Here is a 17,488-nt window from a genome sequence, read left to right as displayed (position 1 = left end):
GCGGGCCATACAAAATTATCAACTTAAAAATTAGCCTGCTATATTTGGTCGAACATTTAGCCAAGAGGCACGACCGGAGATGGCTCCGAGTGTCCGCCACATAGAGCAGCTCGCTTTTGAGCTCTGCTGTCCCCAGCTGGGCCCAAGAGATTCAGGCAGGGCAGCATCCTTCTGAGCTAGAGATCTGCCAGGACCCATGAAGGGCCAGACCAAATGATTTCGAGGGCCTCATATGGCCCCCGGGCCTGACGTTCCCCACCCCTGTGCTAGATGCTACCCCTTATATCCTGGGCTTAACATCTTTATAAGTACTTTGTACATCCTTTTATTAGTACTGTGTTGCATGTCATATTCTGTCAAGACACTTCCAATTTATGGCAACCCAATGAATTAATGAACTTCATACTATCAGCCTTCCTCAGGCCTTACAAACTGAGGGCCGTGGCTTCCTTTATAGAGTCAATCCATCTCTTGTTGGGTCTTCCTCTTTTCCTGCTGCCCTCAACTTTTCCTAGCATGACTGTCTTTTCCAGTGACTCTTGTCGTCTCATGACGTGACCAAAATACGACAGCCTCAGTTTAGTCCTTTTAATTTACCTCTTATACCTGGGGCTGCATGTCAATTACATACATGCGCTCTCACATGGTATTGTGCTACCGGTAGATGCTACCCCTTATATCCTGGGCTTAGCATCTTTATAAGTACTTTATACATCCTTTTATTAGTACTGTGTTGCATGTTATATTCTGTCAAGACACTTCCAATTTACGGCAACCCAATGAATTAATGAACTATCAGCCTCCCTCAGGCCTTACAAACTGAGGGCCGTGGCTTCCTTTATTGAGTCAATCCATCTCTTGTGGGTCTTCCTCTTTTCCTGCTGCCCTCAACTTTTCCTAGCATGACGGTCTTTCCCAGTGACTCTTGTCGTCTCATGACGTGACCAAAATACGACAGCCTCAATTTAGTCCTTTTACTTCACCTCTTATACCTGGGGCTGCATGTCAATTACATACATGTGCTCTCACATGGTATTGTGCTACCCCCGTGTTGGCGAACCTATGGCACGAGTGCCACTTCCGGCACGCGTAGCCCTCTCTGCCGGCACGCGTGGTTCCTCCAAGCCACTGGCTTTTCCGGCTCTGCCCCTCCCCGGACGGGGGAGGCTGTAGCCCAGGGGTGGGGAACCTCCGACATCACTGGCGGTGGCCCCCACTCTCCCACAGAAGCCGCCGCCATTGCCGCCGCTGGAGGGAGCGTGCGCGGCCTGCCAGGCGGGTGGGAGAGCGGGGAACAGAAGCCGGGCGCCCACACTCAGTATGGCCGCCGGCTTCTCTGACGCCCTCTGGGCCTGTGCGGGCTGAGGGGCGTGGCTGGCCGGTGGGCACGAAGGAGGCGCCCTCTGCCCCACTTTGCTCGCATCTCGCCGCATCCCCCCCTTGGGGCAGGCAGGCCGGGTGGGAGATCCCCTCCGGGCGGGGGGCTTAGGGGCCTGGGCAAGGCAGGCAGGCAGAGAGGGGCAGTGAGCTAGGCTGGGCTCCCTCCCTCCTTCCCTCTGCGCCAGACGGGCCTCCTTTCCACCGGAGCTCCACTCTGAAAGGGGTGGGTGGAGGCAGTGGCGGCGAGGCCCAGCCGGGCGGGGGATCCTCCTCCTGCTGCTGCTCAACCCGGGCACGTGGGAGGCGGCCGGGGGGGCCCAACCCCGTGCACAGGTGAAGGGCGCGGTGGCAAGGCTGGTGGCTGGTGAGCCGCGGGGCGGGAAGTCAGGCAGAGGCCCTGGGGTGCCTCCTTCCCCTCCCTCGCTGGCGGCGGGCCAGGCTGGGCGGGGGCAGCTGTCAGTGGGGCAGGACGCCGAGCCTCCGCGGGAAGGGTTTCCAGGCGCCCGTGCACTGCGGGCTGTTCTGCGCTCGCGCCCCCCTTCTCTGCTGCGGGCTGAGGGAGGAGGTGTGTGTGTATGTGTGTGTGAGAGAGAGAGAGAGAGAGAAGCGGGAAGGCTTTCCTGTCTCTGGCCATTCATGCATGGGATGTTTTGCCTTGGATTTGCCGCTCTGTAGATGCACATTTTCCCCATCCAAATTCTCAAAACTCATCAGTAAGTCCCCATGCAGAGTTTTGAGAATCCGGATGGGGAAAATGTGCATCTGGAGAGTGGCAAATCCAAGGCAAAACCTCCCATGCATAAATGGCCTCTTTCTTTCTCTGTCTCCCTCTGTCCTTTTCTTTCCCTACTTTTCTTTCTCTCCCTCGCTCCATTTCTTTCTCCCTTTCTCTCTCTTTTTCTTTCTTTCTCTCCTTCCCTCCCTCCCTTCCCTTCTTTCCTTCCTTCCATCTTTCCCTCCAGCAGCTTCTCCGGCGCCCTCTGGGTCTGTGCAGGCGGAGGGGCGTGCAGTCCTATTCCACCTTTGAAGTGCCCACAAGCCATCCTCCAAACACCTTTCCATTTGTCTTGATATGTAGAGAGAAAACACTAAGGAACTAGTTGCCAATCTCCAGGTACTAGCTGGAGATCTGCTATTACAAGTGATCTCCAGCCAATAGACATCAGTTCCCCTGGAGAAAATGGCCACTTTGGCAATTGGACTCTATGGCACTGAAGTCCCTCCCCAAACCCTGTCCTCCTCAGGCGCCACCCCAAAAACCTCCCACTCATGGCGAAGAGGAACTTGACAACCCTAGCCTCTCCCTCTGGGCCCCCTCTGGGGGTGGTATTCAGGTTAAATTGCCGCATTGGCACTCGGCGATAAATAAGTGGGTTTTCGGTTGCAGTTTGGGCACTCGGTCTCTAAAAGGTTCGCCATCACTGTGCTACCCCTTATATCCTGGGCTCAGCATTTTTATAAGTGCGAGTATGCGGACTGAGCATAAAAGCGCGCCTTCCCAGGACGTTTCCCATCGCACAGAACGACTTCGGGCATGACAGCGTGAGGCGGCTTCGTGCGTTCCAACGGCCCAACGGCCCACCACCGCGCGCCCCCTCAGGAAGGCCGCGCTCGGGCTCCCCTGGCGCGAGGCGAGAAGGGCCCAGCAGGCCCGGCCTTCCCGCCCACTGGAGCGGCTGCGCAGGCCCGGCCCCCTTTGGCGGGCGGAGGGAGCTTCGCCGCAGCGGCGGGCGAAGGAAGCGGCGGCGGCGGCGGGAGCAGCAAGAGGCGGCGGCGGCGGCCCCCGTCCACAGCAGCGCGGATGGCTCCTGCTGGCGGCGGCGGCCCTGCGGCGAGGAAGATGGCGCCGTCGCACGTCCTCCGCTGCTGCCAGCGGGTGCTGGCGTGGGTGCCCGTGGCCTTCATCGCCCTGGTCGTGGCCTGGTCTTACTACGCCTACGTGGTGGAGCTGTGCGTGTGTGAGTAAACGCCTCGCCTGGCCGCGGCGGGGAAGAAGGGCGCTCCTCGCCGAGGCGCCCCGGCTCCTTCGCCTTCCCTTCGAGCCGTCATGGCGATGAATGAGCGAGAGGCTCCTTCCCCTCGCCGCGGGTCGCCTCTGCCCGGCTCCTGGGCCGCCGCCCCCTCGCGCCCCCTCCCTTGCTGAGCGGCGGGCGGAACGCGCCAGGCCACCCCCTCCCCCAAATAATTTTCGGGGGGACTTGTTGCCTGCCCTCTGCTCAGCTTTGCCCTCCCCAGCCATGCACAGGATCGCACCTAGGCGCTTTTGTCTTCCTGGTCCTGGAAGAACGACTCCCCTTCCCTCCCCGCAGAAGTCCTTACTTTGGCCATTGATGCACATTTTCCCTATCTGGATCCTCCAAACTCTGCATGGGGGCTTGTTTTTGGCCACTTACGCATGGAAGGGTTTACCTTTGATTTGCCGCTCTCGAGGTGCACATTTCCCCCATCTGAATTCTGAAAACTGCATGGGGGCTTCTTTTAGTTTTGAGAACTCAGATGGGGAAAATGTGCATCCACAGAGCTGCAAATCCAAGGCAAAACCTCCCATGCATAAATGGCCTTTGAGTTGGGGATGTGCATTTTGTTTTATGTAGGTGAATTGGTCTCCTTTTGCAAACCCGGCTTGTGGGTGCATCAGGGAATTCAGCAACCAGTAGTTGAGATCCTGCACAAGTAATCTTCTTCCGATCTTTCCTTTTGCCTTTGTGGTGCTGGCTGAGACAACTAGTGTGTCTTACTGAATCGGATGTTGCTGGATGCTTTGGGATGTCACTTTTTTTGCTGTTTCCCTGCTTGGCTCCTTGTAGTGCATGGTCAAGAAGAGTGAGAATTGGAGGGCTTTCGAAGAGCCTTGCAAGTCCCTTTTACTCAATAGCGTTTCCAGAGATGCAGGTAGCAGCGCGGGCTCTCTAGCACTCCTGCAGCAATTCACGGTGCTTCTCTGGTCATTGCTGCTCAAATGAATGAACTGGTGTGGCAATCCAGGAAGGATCTGAACCCTCATCCTTCCAAGTGTTAAGGAAGCGTAGCATTCAATATTCAAAACAAAATGTACTAAACTGCAAAAATATTGACCAGTGAACAAGAGATTGAAGACAGACAGTTGGCTGCAATATGAATGTAGTCCTAAGCATCTACTGCATGGGAAATCATAATGGTTGCCTATTCAAGACTACTGAACGCAAGTTAAAATGAACAGGATCTTGTGGTAGCTTAAAAACTGACAACATATTGTTCCACCAAAGTTTTTTTGTGGACTAGAGCCCACTTCTTCAGATACAATGAGTGAATCCTCGCTATGCTGTAGTCTTATGTAGGAGGTGCGGGCGGCAACAGCAGGGTCAAGGGCCATGGCATATAGGAAGTACAGGGTGAAATATAATAACTACTTTTCACCCTGTACTTCCGGCTTGATTTCTAAGGTTTCTCAAGGCTCCTGTTTACTTTTGCTGTAGCAGAACAAGACTCATTATTACCATTAACAGATGAAAAGCAGGTTTTTAAAGTGCATTTTTATGAATAGTGACTCTTCCTAGAGAACTGGGAGCTGTCCAGATTAACCCAAAGCAAAAGAATTGAGTTGTTTTCAGTATCTACACTAAAAATATATAGTGATTGTTTCCTTCCAAGATGCTTAAAAAACATTTGAGTTCATTGACACGGAAATAAGTCCTGCTGAACTCAATGAAGCACTGAGCTAATGGAACGTTTCAAGTGATTGACAGCATAGCTCTGTATTGTTTGAATTGTGTTTATAAATTGTTTTGATCCTTGTATTCTTGGCAGAGCTTGTGGACAGTAAGAATAATGTTGAAATCCTGTCTCAGGTGTAAATTCTCTTAATATTTTCAGCAGGCCACCATGTATCAGCCATGGTTCACTTTCTGTTTACAAGGACTGTAACACATGAAAGAAGGGTTGTACTCCATATACAGTAGCAGGAGGGGTAGTTGGGTTAAGATTTTATCTTCTGGTCCCACCCTGTCTTTCATCTACTGATCTGGCAGTTTTGCTGGACGTAAGTTACTTACCTAGGTTCTGTGTGCTTGTGGGTTCTGCACCCCATCTCCAATGTTATCCAATGCTATCCAATGTTGTGAATTTCCTGCGTTGTGCAGGGGGTTGGACTAGATGACCCTGGTGGTCCCTTCCAACTCTATGATTCTATCCCTCGATTTGATTGAACAGGCTAGTGTGTTACACTCAAGATACAGTAATCTAGATTGAAGCCCTGTATGTTGCTGGCTACTTTCATGGTGTATTTATGACATCATTGGTAAACTACTTACATAGCCTCGTATAGGAATCAAAAGTGTTTTAACAGATGCATTATTTAGAGTGAAATGTGTGTTAACAACGCTTTCAGCAGAGTCCAGACTTCATCTTGTTTTTGTCCTATGTAGCTTCTCCTGGCAGATTGCCTGAAGGATTGACTTGGGCATTTAGTGGCAGTCGATAAAATGTATAGGTTCTTGTAGGTTATCCAGGCTGTGTGACCGTGGTCTTGGTATTTTCTTTCCTGACGTTTCGCCAGCAGCTGTGGCCGGCATCTTCAGAGGAGTAACACTGAAGGACACTGTCACACTGAGTAACACTGAGAGACACTGTCCTTCAGTGTTACTCCTGTGAAGATGCCGGCCACAGCTGCTGGCGAAACGTCAGGAAAGAAAATACCAAGACCACGGTCACACAGCCCAGATAACCTACAAGAACCTATGAACTCTGACCATGAAAGCCTTCGACGATAAAATGTATACTTTACTATTTTATTGTAGAAGGGTCAAATAAATCACAAAGTCATTCAATTTTTTAAAAATTGAGGGTTACATTGACTATGGCATCCATTGCAAATTAAAAATATATCCTCTATTGAGTATTTTCCTTTGGCAGAACAGAAATGAACAGGGAGAAATAAAATACAGTTAAGAAAATATAGCATTATGTAAATTTCTCCCCGAGTTTTATTTTTTTCTTTCCATTTTTGTGGGTCACTATTACACCGCTATTTATTTTTACTTCATTTATATCTCACCTTTCTTCCCAAAAAGGATCTGCAGCTTTCTCTTCTCCATTTATTCCTCATAACAACCCTGTGAGGTGGGTTAGGCTGAGTGTGTGTGCCTGGTCCAAGGTCACCCAGCAAGCTTCCATGACAGAGTGGGGATTCAAACCTGGGTATCCCAGATCCAAGTCTGACAGTCTGACCGCTAAACCATGCTGGCTATACAAGCAAGCATTTAAAAACTGTAGTTGTGGGTCAAGTAACTGAAATACACAAAACCAATTGCTTAGAACAGTGGTTCTCATCCCACCAGCCCCTCTGTCAGAGAACTTGGGTCCTACCATGATAAAAACAAAAGGCCCGCTTTCCCCATGCATTCTGTTATACTGCTAGCTTGCCAACAAGTCACAGATAGATAATCTGTGGCAGGAAGGATTGGTAGTAGGCAGCAAGTCAAACTTGCAGGTGGACATGGGGATTGAGGGAGAGCAAATTCTTAGTAATTGTTACGAGAACCCTGCATCTCATAGACTTCTTTTGTGTCCCACCAGTGGTACATGTAGCACCGGTTGAGAATCACTGGCTTAGAATGCTGCTCAGGGTCTTCTTGATCTTATGAACGTGCAGAGTCTGTCATTATACAGAAGCTCTGTGGCAAGTTTGGAACCTGCTATAACATTTTTTCTATTCTGACATTATGTAACCAGACATGAAAATTATATGTTTTTTGTGGGGAAATGTGCCTCTTATGCTTCTTTGTTTTTTGTTTTTTTAAAGCTTGTGGTTTATGTATGCTTTGGAGTGATACATAACTTGTAAATGGGAACCTCTGAGGCTCACTATGTCCCAGCTGCCCTTAAACTCTTCCAGGCAAAAACATGAGCTCAGATGCTGTACGGAACTCACCTTGGCTCTGCACCTTATTGCTTTACACCTCTTGAACTGGTGTAATCCAAATTTCTTAGAGCTGCCCTTCAACTCCCACAATGTGTGTCAATTGGAAACTGGTATGATGAGGGTAGAGGCAAAGGTCTGCTTATCCTCTCTCTATATATGACTTAGGATGAATCTTAATCCTACGGGTCTTTTTCCACTGGCACTGAGTGACTCTACTATAAAGAACACAATATAGTTAAGCAGTGTGCTTAGGGGTGTTTGGCTATCATAGTATATGTTAACAATAATGTGACTGCAAGCGTGCTGATCTGCAAAGAAGTCTGCGTGGCTAGCCTGCCTTTATGGATTTTGGGTTATCTGACCATGATGGTCTAGATATTAATGTTCTAGACCAGGAGTTCCCAACCTTTTTCAGCCGTGGACACATTTGGAATTCTGACATAGCACGGTGGGTGCAGCAACACAATGTGGCCATCACAGGAAGCAGAGCCAGCCACAATATGGCTCCCATAGCTTATCTTCAGTCAATACAGTGAAGATCCTTGTGGCGTGATGGCAGCTGCTTACAAAGCAACATTTTAAAAAATCTGCACAGCCAATCAAATCTCCAGTGGTCAATGACAAGCCTTGCTGGACAAAAGCCCCACCTGGCCCCACCCACACTTGGCGGGTATCAGAAAAGGTGTTGGTGGGTACCGTGACACTCACAGTCCCCTGTTCTAGATATTATTATGATACGTGCAAGTCCCGGGCAGAGGTTGATTAAGGTGAATACTTTGCAGCAGGGACCAAACAACTATGGAGTTGATGCTTCTCCCTGGAACTTGTGATGGCCAAGAATGTTAAGTGTTAGGTTCTTGCCTTCTCTTAGAAGGGCAATAACTCTACTAGATTAAGTTAAATTATATACTGATCATTTGTGGCATATATTTACTTGTTAATGCATAATGGTAGACAGGCTTAAAGGTAGTTCTGTCATATGCCATCAGTTAACTGAACTGGACAGTAATGATTGTATGCTTCCACCACAATGAGATCAGTAGGCTCTTGTTTTATAGTGCAATCTTAACCAAAGTTATGCCTTTCTAGTTCCATTAAAGTCAGTGTGCTTAGAAGGAGGTAACTCAGTTTAGGGTTGTGCAGTTAAACTTCCAGGGTAGTCACATTAACTTAGAAGTGGAACCACTAAAGGTAAGACCTCATGGGAATTTGTGCCAGCGGGAGGCCAAGCCAGTGCCCCAACGCCGGCATCCCTGCCTCTCTCAGTGGTGCAAGTTGGCCAGGCACCAGCACAAGCAGCCGGGACCCCAGCATGGCCACTTGAGCACCTCCTGAGCTCTTTTGGCCCCAGAGCTCAGGAATGGGCTGCCCATCTCATAGATCTCAAGGGAAGGAGAAGTTTAACTTTTTTTGCCCATGCCATTTTCCTGCTCTAAATCATTTCTGAGTGTTTTTCCATGTGGGGCAGATGGCAACTTGCAGGAGGGTTGTTGGATTGGCAAACAGGCATGAGGGGGAAGGGTTAGTGTCTCTTCCTTTATGGCCCTGTAGCTGCTTTTAAATAAGGTTAAAGACTAGGAGAGCTGATCTTAGGTCCCTTGTGCGATCTGGTAGATACAGGAGACTGACTGCCCTCATTCTCAGTTTGAAATCATAGTGCCTTAATATAGTATGACAGTAGTGATACACCTGAGTTGCCGATAGATATATTGGTATAAGCAGATGACACTGAAATTCCATTCTTTGTGTATGAAACTTATGGAATGCTAATGGCCCTGAGAGAAAAGAGGCTTAAGACTGCTGAAAGGTTGGGAAAGCAAATGCAGAGAAGAACCTTTAAAAGCACTCTGGCTATATATTGCCTAGGAAGTTTCAAGGATATGCATTGATAGTAGAACAGCTAGATTCGAGTCCAACAGCACCTTAGAAACCAACAAGATTGTCAGGGTCAAAGCTCCCTTTATCAAATACAGTGTTAGTAGAATGGCTAGGAAAATAGGAAAAATCTGGGGGGGGGGGTCTGTGCTAGACAGAATATTCTACCTAGTACCACCTTTAGTATCTACTTCATTATCTCTTCCATAGTCTGGTGTTTCCCTGCAGTCTCTTTTTTCTGTTAAGTGGTGTTTAGTATATGCTATTCAATAGGCTATACCATGCATAGAAATTGGGGGATTTGTTTCCTCAATATGTTCCAGAATTGTACAATAATTTTGCCATGTAAAATAGTGGGGTGTGCTAAACTGGAGTTGTGAGATTCATTTTATCTTGATATCGCAGATCATTCCTGTATAATATGTAAACCTGTTGAGGATCATTGCGTACTTAAGCAATATTCAACTAGGAGTTGCAAGGCAGCATGAAAATGGGAGGCAGGCAAAAGAAATAAATAATGATCTAATGGTATTTTAGATAGAAAACTTTTTTGTAAATGGATCATGTTAAAAAAAATCCTATGATCGAGGGAAAAGAAGCTTGAAATCATCGCTTTAGAATACTTTTGGAATATTCTGGGATCATTCCTAGAAACAAACAGCCAGGCAATCTCTTAGGTTTCCAAAAGACTCTTCTAAGCCTGTCAAATTAATCAGTATCGAACATTAGTGTGTGGAGGCCAGATGACTCAGGGTGTGTAAAAAGATGCCAAAACTCTCAGAACAAAGCCATTGGCTCAAGTTCAAGGTGGACTGGAAGTGTTCAAAAGGTACTGGGTACAGTCCCCTGGAGAACATCTCATGCACGTTTCTCCAGAAATTAACATGAGCTGTGTGAGAACTCCAGCATTTGTGGTCAACAGCCAAGTGAAATAGACTAGAGTGAGTATGCTGAGACCCCTGCCTTGTAAACAGGTGTTCAGCGCATAAATTATAAATGTATATGTATTATGCATAGCTATACGAAATAATTGCTGAGAACAAGACATAATATTGCTAAAGTGTGGGGTTGGCAGTCTCCCCCCACCCCAAGAGGCAGTCCAGCATCAGGTATCACCCTGTCTATTTTGTGTCCCGAGCAGTGCAATCTTATTTATGGCATGAATAGTTTAATTGTGTCCTTTGAAGCTGCCATTAAATTTTGAAACGGCTCTTGGGAGCTACAGTAAAGATGCATTACGGCTGGCTTTTTCTAAAATAAAAAGTCAGGAAGTTTACAGTACACTTTTGTGTCTGAGATCGTTTTAATCATTTCAGTGTAGCTGTTAGAGTGTCAGACTACGATCTGGGAAACCCAGGTTCGAATGCCCACTCTGCTATGGAAGCTTGCTGAGTGAGCTTGGGCCAGTGACACTCTCTCAGTGTAAACTACCTCACAGGGTTGTTATGAAGATAAACTGGAGGACAGGGAGAACGATGGAAGCTGCTCTGGACCCCCTTGGGGAGAAGGGGCGTATAAATGAAGTAAATAAATACATAATTGGTTATGGTGCTTAACATCCATAAAGACTGTCAGTTCAGGTCTTGCCCTGCAGGGCTGAAGATTACAAATGAGAGATAAGTAATGGGAGATAAATGGGAGATAAGATACCTGTAATGCCTTTACCATCCTTCTTTCATTTACTGGACAGTTTATGCAGTGTAGCCTAACTATATTTAATGTAATTGGGCTTTAAAAAATTTTTTCACAATCAGTGAAAGTTGTTCTTTTTGCAGTTTGATGCTAAAATATTATGATGCTCTTCCACTGGGTTATTTGTACCTATGTCCTTTGAAGTGTGCTTTTGATCTTGTGAATGCAGCATCTGTAAATCCAACTTGCGCTAATTCTTCTTCAGAGCCTTGTGATCAGTGTAAGGCTCCTTCCTTATACAACCCTCATGAATTGAAGCATTGTTTCATCTTTCTGGGCAAGAGGAAACCCCTTTCTAATTAACTGTATCTCTGAAAACAGCGCTAGAGGCATTTTGGTTCAGTTGCGCTTGGGTTTTTATTATTAGAAGAGGGCATTGTAGTGTTTGTTTTAAGGTTCAGTTTTGGCCGAATCTTCTGTTCCTTGCATTTTTTTGTGCCCCTTCACATTGGCAATCAGGACCTATTCCTAAGAGTTAGCAGATGAGTGAAGTGTGTTCAGTGTCGGTGATGAACAATAGGTTATGTTCCTGGCCCATGTAAGTATTAAATTCTACTGGAATAAACTCTTCAGCCATTCAACAGATGGTCCTTATGCATTTTTAATTGAATCATCTCTGCCTGCTTTGATTTGTTCTGGACGGAGCTTGAGAAAGCCCTGTTTTATTTATCTTAATGAAATGTAGTAGCTCTCTTATTATATTTGTCTATTGTAAGGGCCTGCAAAGGGAGGGAAGGCAGCATGGTGTATCCCGATCTCATCAGATCTCGGAAGCTAATCAGGGCCGGCACTTGGAAGGGAGACCTCCAAGGAAGACTCTGCAGAGGAAGACAATAGCAAACTTATCCACTTGCCTTGAAAACCCTACCAGGAATTGCTATAAGTTGGCTGTGACTTAACTGCACTTTACACACATGCAAGCGCCTGCAAAGAGGCCCATGGATTTCCCCACCTTCCCATACCAGCTGCCCCACTCACCCTGAAAATCCTGTTGCAAATAATAATTGCATGCTGTCAAGTCACAACCAACTCGTGGCAGCCCCAGATCTATGGAGTTTTCAAGGCGAGAGATGAGCAGAGGTGGTTTGCTATTGCCTTCCTCCTCACAGCAACCCCAGTTTTCCTTTGGCAATTTCCTATCCAAGGACTAACCATGTCAGACCCTGCTTAGCTGCCAAGTTCTCATGAGCTCAGGCTGCTCAGGGATATTCAGGCTGCTACCTGTGTCAAAGGACACTGGTAAATACAATGCTTTGTGGCATGGGGATGCAGCAAAGAGTGGCAGTTGGGCAGAGCTGCCTCCCCTTGCTCTTGTGTGAGTGATGGAAGCCTCAAGGCTGAGTATGCTGTACTCAGGAAGTAGGGGTCTAGCACGCCATTGGTAAAAAAAGATTGCTCACCTCTGTGCTTGTGGTCACATCAGTTGTGGGAGAATTCGCTATCACTTCCAGTTTGCAGAGGGGGAAATAACAGCGCAGTGCTAAAGCAGACAGTTATACCCTCCTAAGTCTGTTGAAATCAATAGGCTTAGAAGGGTGTAACTCTTTTTACAAAGGCACTGTAGGGCTACTAGCTGTTTTTCAGCAAATCCACTTGATCTGCAGCTATTCCGATTATTCCTTTGTTGATCTCAGGCAAGTGCTTATAGATGGTAGTGGCTGTGTGGCTAAGATTAACAGGTTGGTGCTAAACACCCTTTTACATCTAAAGAGATACTTGGAGGGCTCTTGCAGATGAGTTATGGTATAATCTGTCTCACAAGCCTTCGATTTTATACCACTGTACAAAATTGATTCCTGCGTGTTACACGCAGTCACTATTATTTATTCCCAAAACATGAGATTAAAGTTATTTTTAGCTTGTTGAATCTGCTGTTGCATGTGTATAATCCTGCTGGGCTAAATAAAAATAGTCCAAGACCATGCCAGTGACAGTAACTGAAATCTGTTTGTCTTATTTTCCTAAACTCTACTTTGTTCACCTTGTTGATTTTGGCAAAACTCTTATCCAGTAATCCATTCTACAGTCTGGCCTGGCCAAGAGACCAGAACAAAAGTTCATCATCAGTAAATCACAGTAAAGAGGAGGAGGGAAGAGATACAAGACAATGCAGAGGAAAGAACTGTAATAGCTCATGAGCAGCTAAGCTTTAGATCACCAGAAGTGCTTCTGTCCAAAGCTTGGCACAGTAATCAAGGACTATCTTCCAAGTCCCCTGGGCATGTTCAGGGAAAGCAGCTACAAATATCATCTGGTTACTGAGCCAAGGCATTATTTGTGGTCTCCCGCAAGTTAGTTAAGCCATATGATACAGCAGAAGAACACAGATCCATTTTTGAACCAAAATATGGTAATATGTTACATCATGAATATGGAACAAAGCATCTCTCCATCCACCCAGCAGTCCAACTCTTGTGGCAACCTGTGGTATCCAAAGAAATAGTGCACACAGTCTTAAAGGCATTTGTTTCTTTTGCAGTCAACATTGGCTGCTTAATCGTTGTATTTATTTATTTACTATGTTTATATCTCACCCTTCTATACAAGTACTCCAAGAGGTTTATGAAGGAGTGGATCTTGTACAAAATGTCTGCTGATGGAAGGCATTTCTGTCAGCAGAGCAGGACTTCTCGGCTTCCCCACGCACACTGCAGCCCCCAAATGCCCTCCAGTGGTGCTCTTGGGGGGTGGGGGGGTCATAGGACCCTCTCAGGAACAGCATGGGAGGGAGTTGAAAGTCTGCCATGGGTGGGGTAAATTTGTCTGGACCCAGCCCAATATTTAAAAGAACAAATCAAGAAAATCATAATAGCAGCCTAAAATTACATTCTAACGCCTCAGCTATCCAGAACAGGCTGTATCTGTTTTATGTCAGTTTTAGCTCGATTTTACACCTGACCAACAATACTTTCATCTTGTCTAGATTGGCCTTAACTTGTTCACCTGTATATCCAAATGTCACTGCTTCCAGTTCCACTGACACCTTTGATTTAGATAGGTAGGAGAGAGAGAATGACATGTCATGAGCATATTTATGATACTGTGCTATGAAGCTCCTCTCTCAACAGTTTCACGTAGATGTTAAAAAGTATAGGAGGAAGGGTTAAGCCCCCCTGGCAACCCAAAGATTAAGTGGCAGAAGGTAAGGCAGATAAACCACACGCTGTGCTTCACACTTGCTGTGTGCTTTTTCTGAGCTGCGTGCATCCTGTGCAACAAATAATTTATCATTGGCTTAAAATCTGGCACACAGCAAAAGACAATTTTTAAACTTAGAATAGCTATTGAAGAAAAGATATGGAAGTGCTGTCATTGTGCAAACTAAATTTAGCAACAAAGAAAAAAGGCAGTTTAGAGTTAAGTTTTTTTTTTTTTAATTTGGAGGTTAAAATATATTGAGGTCTTGTTCTTCACAAATTATATTAAAACTTGGGGAAATGGCTTGTGGAAGGACACAAAGTGATTGAGTGTTACCTTCAGTTTGAATCTTTCTCAGTGGACAAAAAATATCTTCCCTTGAGTTGCTTGTGCCCTTCCTACAGAAAAAAAAATGACAGGCACCCCATGTTTTCCCCAGGGGTGGCAAAAGGAGCTTGGGGTGGCTTTTTTCAGCAGGAAAGAAAAAGTTCAAAGGCTCTCCCCCACACTATTCTTTTTTGTCAAAAAGGAGCTTCATCTTTATGCCCTGCTGCAGGCTAGATCACGAGTATGCTGGCTTCCATTTTGACACTTTCTGGCTGTTTTTGTGTTTTTCACCTCAGTTTCCATACTACATTTTCATTATTGCCCATGTTTGATAAATGTTGTTTGTTTCTCTAATGACTGCAGGTGTATTTACTGTAGTTTTCTGTGTTTTTCCCCCCTTAGTTACAATTACCTCTACTGGAGAAAAAGGTAGGAACCTCTCCCTGTGTATACAAAATATCATCTAAAAACTGTTTGTTTTTGTTTTTCTACCTGTCTAGGGAGCATATCTGAATCTTAAACTCATGTTGCTAAATTATTTACAATGCACCCTTCTGTTTTGAGTTCTGGGTTTCCATGAAGGTAGATCTTTCAAAACATAACTGTGCAAAACTGCCCCCAATTCCTTCATTTTTAAATTACCACTTATTTTGCATCTATTTTATTTCTTGCTGATCTCTCCCTTTGTTCCCCACTCCCTGTTTTCAAGTGTTGCAAGAGTCATTGCTCATTCTTTCGATCTATGACAAGCCTATAAATATTGGAATGTGAGAATTAAGTGGCTCCACTGTGATATATTTTAAAGGGTGCATGTGCTGATCAGTTTAGCTCCCTAGATGTGTGTTTGAAAAGCTGAGTAATGAAATATATCCCAAGGGAGTTGAATGGGCACACCTCTGGCCATTGGTAAGTTGGCAACCTGAATCTTCATAACCACTCCTATTGTTATGTGAGGAATGGAATCATGATTTGTTTTTCTAACAGAGGGTTTCTGCTGAAAACTGCCCATCTGCACTGCCTCCTCCCTATTTTTGGCCTATTATGAGAAACTGGGGAAATAATTCAATTTAGAAAATTGCTACCTCAGAAGGTTGCTATTGAAATGTACCCATTTTCTTTTTCTTCCCCCCTCCCTTTAGATCAGGGGCTTTGGTATTGGCTGGTATATTGACATTCTGCATTTATTTGTATTGTAATCCAACCTTGAAGAAGATTGTGTTCCATATTTTAAAACCTAGCATTATACATCTCAGCAAAATAATTTTTTAAAAAAGAAGCAAAAGAAATGTACCCATTTTCATTGAAGGTTTGTTACTGATCACTGGTGGGGAGCAGCAGACGTTCTGCTTAATTTGTATGCCTTTCTCTTTAAAATGTCAGCCTTTCTCTAGTTATTGCTATTGCATGAATTCCAAACTGCTTCAGACGCTTCTCTAAAAAACTTAATGGGTTTAATCTGGCAGTCTTATCAGCAGGAGATGCTGCTGGGCACAGACCTTCCCCAATCCCCCCCCCCCCCAGCAGTCCTTTCCAACCCTGGGAAAGTTTGCTCCTGGAATCGAGACCTGCATGAAGTAATAGCCACACAGGTTGAGAGACAGCTGTGGAGCGGAAGAAGGGAATGCAGTTGCCCTTCCTGCCTCTTCTATTAGTGGAGCTCTACTGTTGGAAAAGGAAGCAGGGAGCATCCTCCTCCTCACTGCAGTTCACCAATCTATATGGATGTTACTTCAGGCAGGTCCTGTGATCCCAGGAATAAAATTTCCCAGAGTCAGAAGTGGGTGCTGCCAGGGAGGGCAGAGAAATTGGGGAAGATCTGCAATCCTTGCATAGTATAGCCTTATATCTTCTTTGTGGGTCTACTCAGGGCGGTAGCTGGGGGGGGGGCGAGGGCATGCAGAGAGGGCAGCAGAACTGCCTCTCCCACAGGAGGAGCAAGCCAGGCAGGAGAGGCAGTTCTGCCGCCCCCTCTGCACGCCACATGGGTGCTGGCTGCCCTCCTCACCCCCCCCTTCAGTTACGTCCCTGGGTCTCCTTGTCATGGTTTCCCTAAAAATCCTGTGGACTTTAGTTTGATGATAGTGCTAAGAATGGTCTCACTGACTGTGAGATCCCGAGTCCCCCATTCAGATTTACAAATTCCAGGATAATACTTAACGGTGAACTAACTCAGTAGTGTGGATATGCTCCAAATTACTTCCTTTTTAGTAGTGCCTTTATATACTAGTTGGGAACATTACCAGACTGCATTTTCGAGTAAGACACTGTCCCTATTCATAGTATACCACTCTCACTACACAGCAGCCCAAATTTTGCCCCTTGTGCTTGTTTTCCTTCCTTCCTTGCGACTTCTGTTGTGTTGGTCATTGTTTTGCTTTTCCAGTTGAGTGCTTTGATGTAGCTAATTCCTGGTCTGTTTGGTTTCTTCCTCTCAGTTCCTTCAGTTCCTCAGTCTGACAATTTCCTTATGTATTGTGTCTGCATTTTTGGCATAATGCTTCCCATAGAACAGTCTGTGCCACATCCTGTATATTAAAGTTCTTTATTTAAAAATCAAGCCGCAGGGTTGCACAGGATTAGGATTCTCTGTAAGAGTTAGAGGCTCACATGTGCTCCTTTGATAAGCATCTTATTATACTGGATTCTAGTAGTACAGTTTCAGAATTCCTCTCTGTGGAAGAAGCAGCTTAAGGCAGGCTGTTGCTAAGGAGAAGCATATAAATACTATTACCAAAACAAATTATCCTGAGAATCGCATGCTTGAAGCTCTGTCTCTCACCCTATGGCCCACATGCCAATTGAGATTTGTCCAGCAGGCACATGTTTTCTGTCCCTTTATTTCTCTTTGCCAGGCTTTCTTAGTCACAGCACCTATTCTAAGGTTTCCCACTGGAGAGATACATTAGGCAGCCTTTCTACTGGCTTTTTGTAAGCCGTTCTTGATTCGGTGGGTTTTCTTTTTTGGGACTGTTTTCCTGGGTTTCTGAAGTGTCTTTTATCCTGTTGGATTCCTGTTAACTTGCCAGTCTGCTTTTTAACAGGCATTTCACATGTAGTACTATATATGATTCTTCTCACACCCCCCCCCCCTTGTTATTGTAATTTTGAGGATTGTAAACTACATTAAATAGCGGGAAAGCGAGGCATAAATTTTAAATAAATGAATCTCGGTGCTAG

General features: G+C 45.8%; 1 protein-coding gene across 1 annotated transcript in view; it reads left to right on the top strand.

The window, feature by feature from the left end:
- The first annotated feature begins 3,181 nt into the window (after positions 1 to 3,181).
- Positions 3,182 to 17,488, top strand: part of ZDHHC20 (zinc finger DHHC-type palmitoyltransferase 20) — a 38,228-nt gene continuing 23,921 nt past the window's right edge. The window contains exons 1-2 of the mRNA XM_056858711.1: positions 3,182 to 3,338; positions 14,714 to 14,740. Coding sequence (XP_056714689.1) covers positions 3,182 to 3,338; positions 14,714 to 14,740 — 184 coding nt within the window. The remainder of the gene's footprint in view (positions 3,339 to 14,713; positions 14,741 to 17,488) is intronic.

The sequence above is a fragment of the Euleptes europaea genome, chromosome 12 (assembly GCF_029931775.1).
Source record: "Euleptes europaea isolate rEulEur1 chromosome 12, rEulEur1.hap1, whole genome shotgun sequence".
NCBI lineage: Eukaryota > Metazoa > Chordata > Lepidosauria > Squamata > Sphaerodactylidae > Euleptes > Euleptes europaea.
Note: the sequence above shows the minus strand (reverse complement) of the source record. Positions and strands in the feature narration are given on the sequence as shown.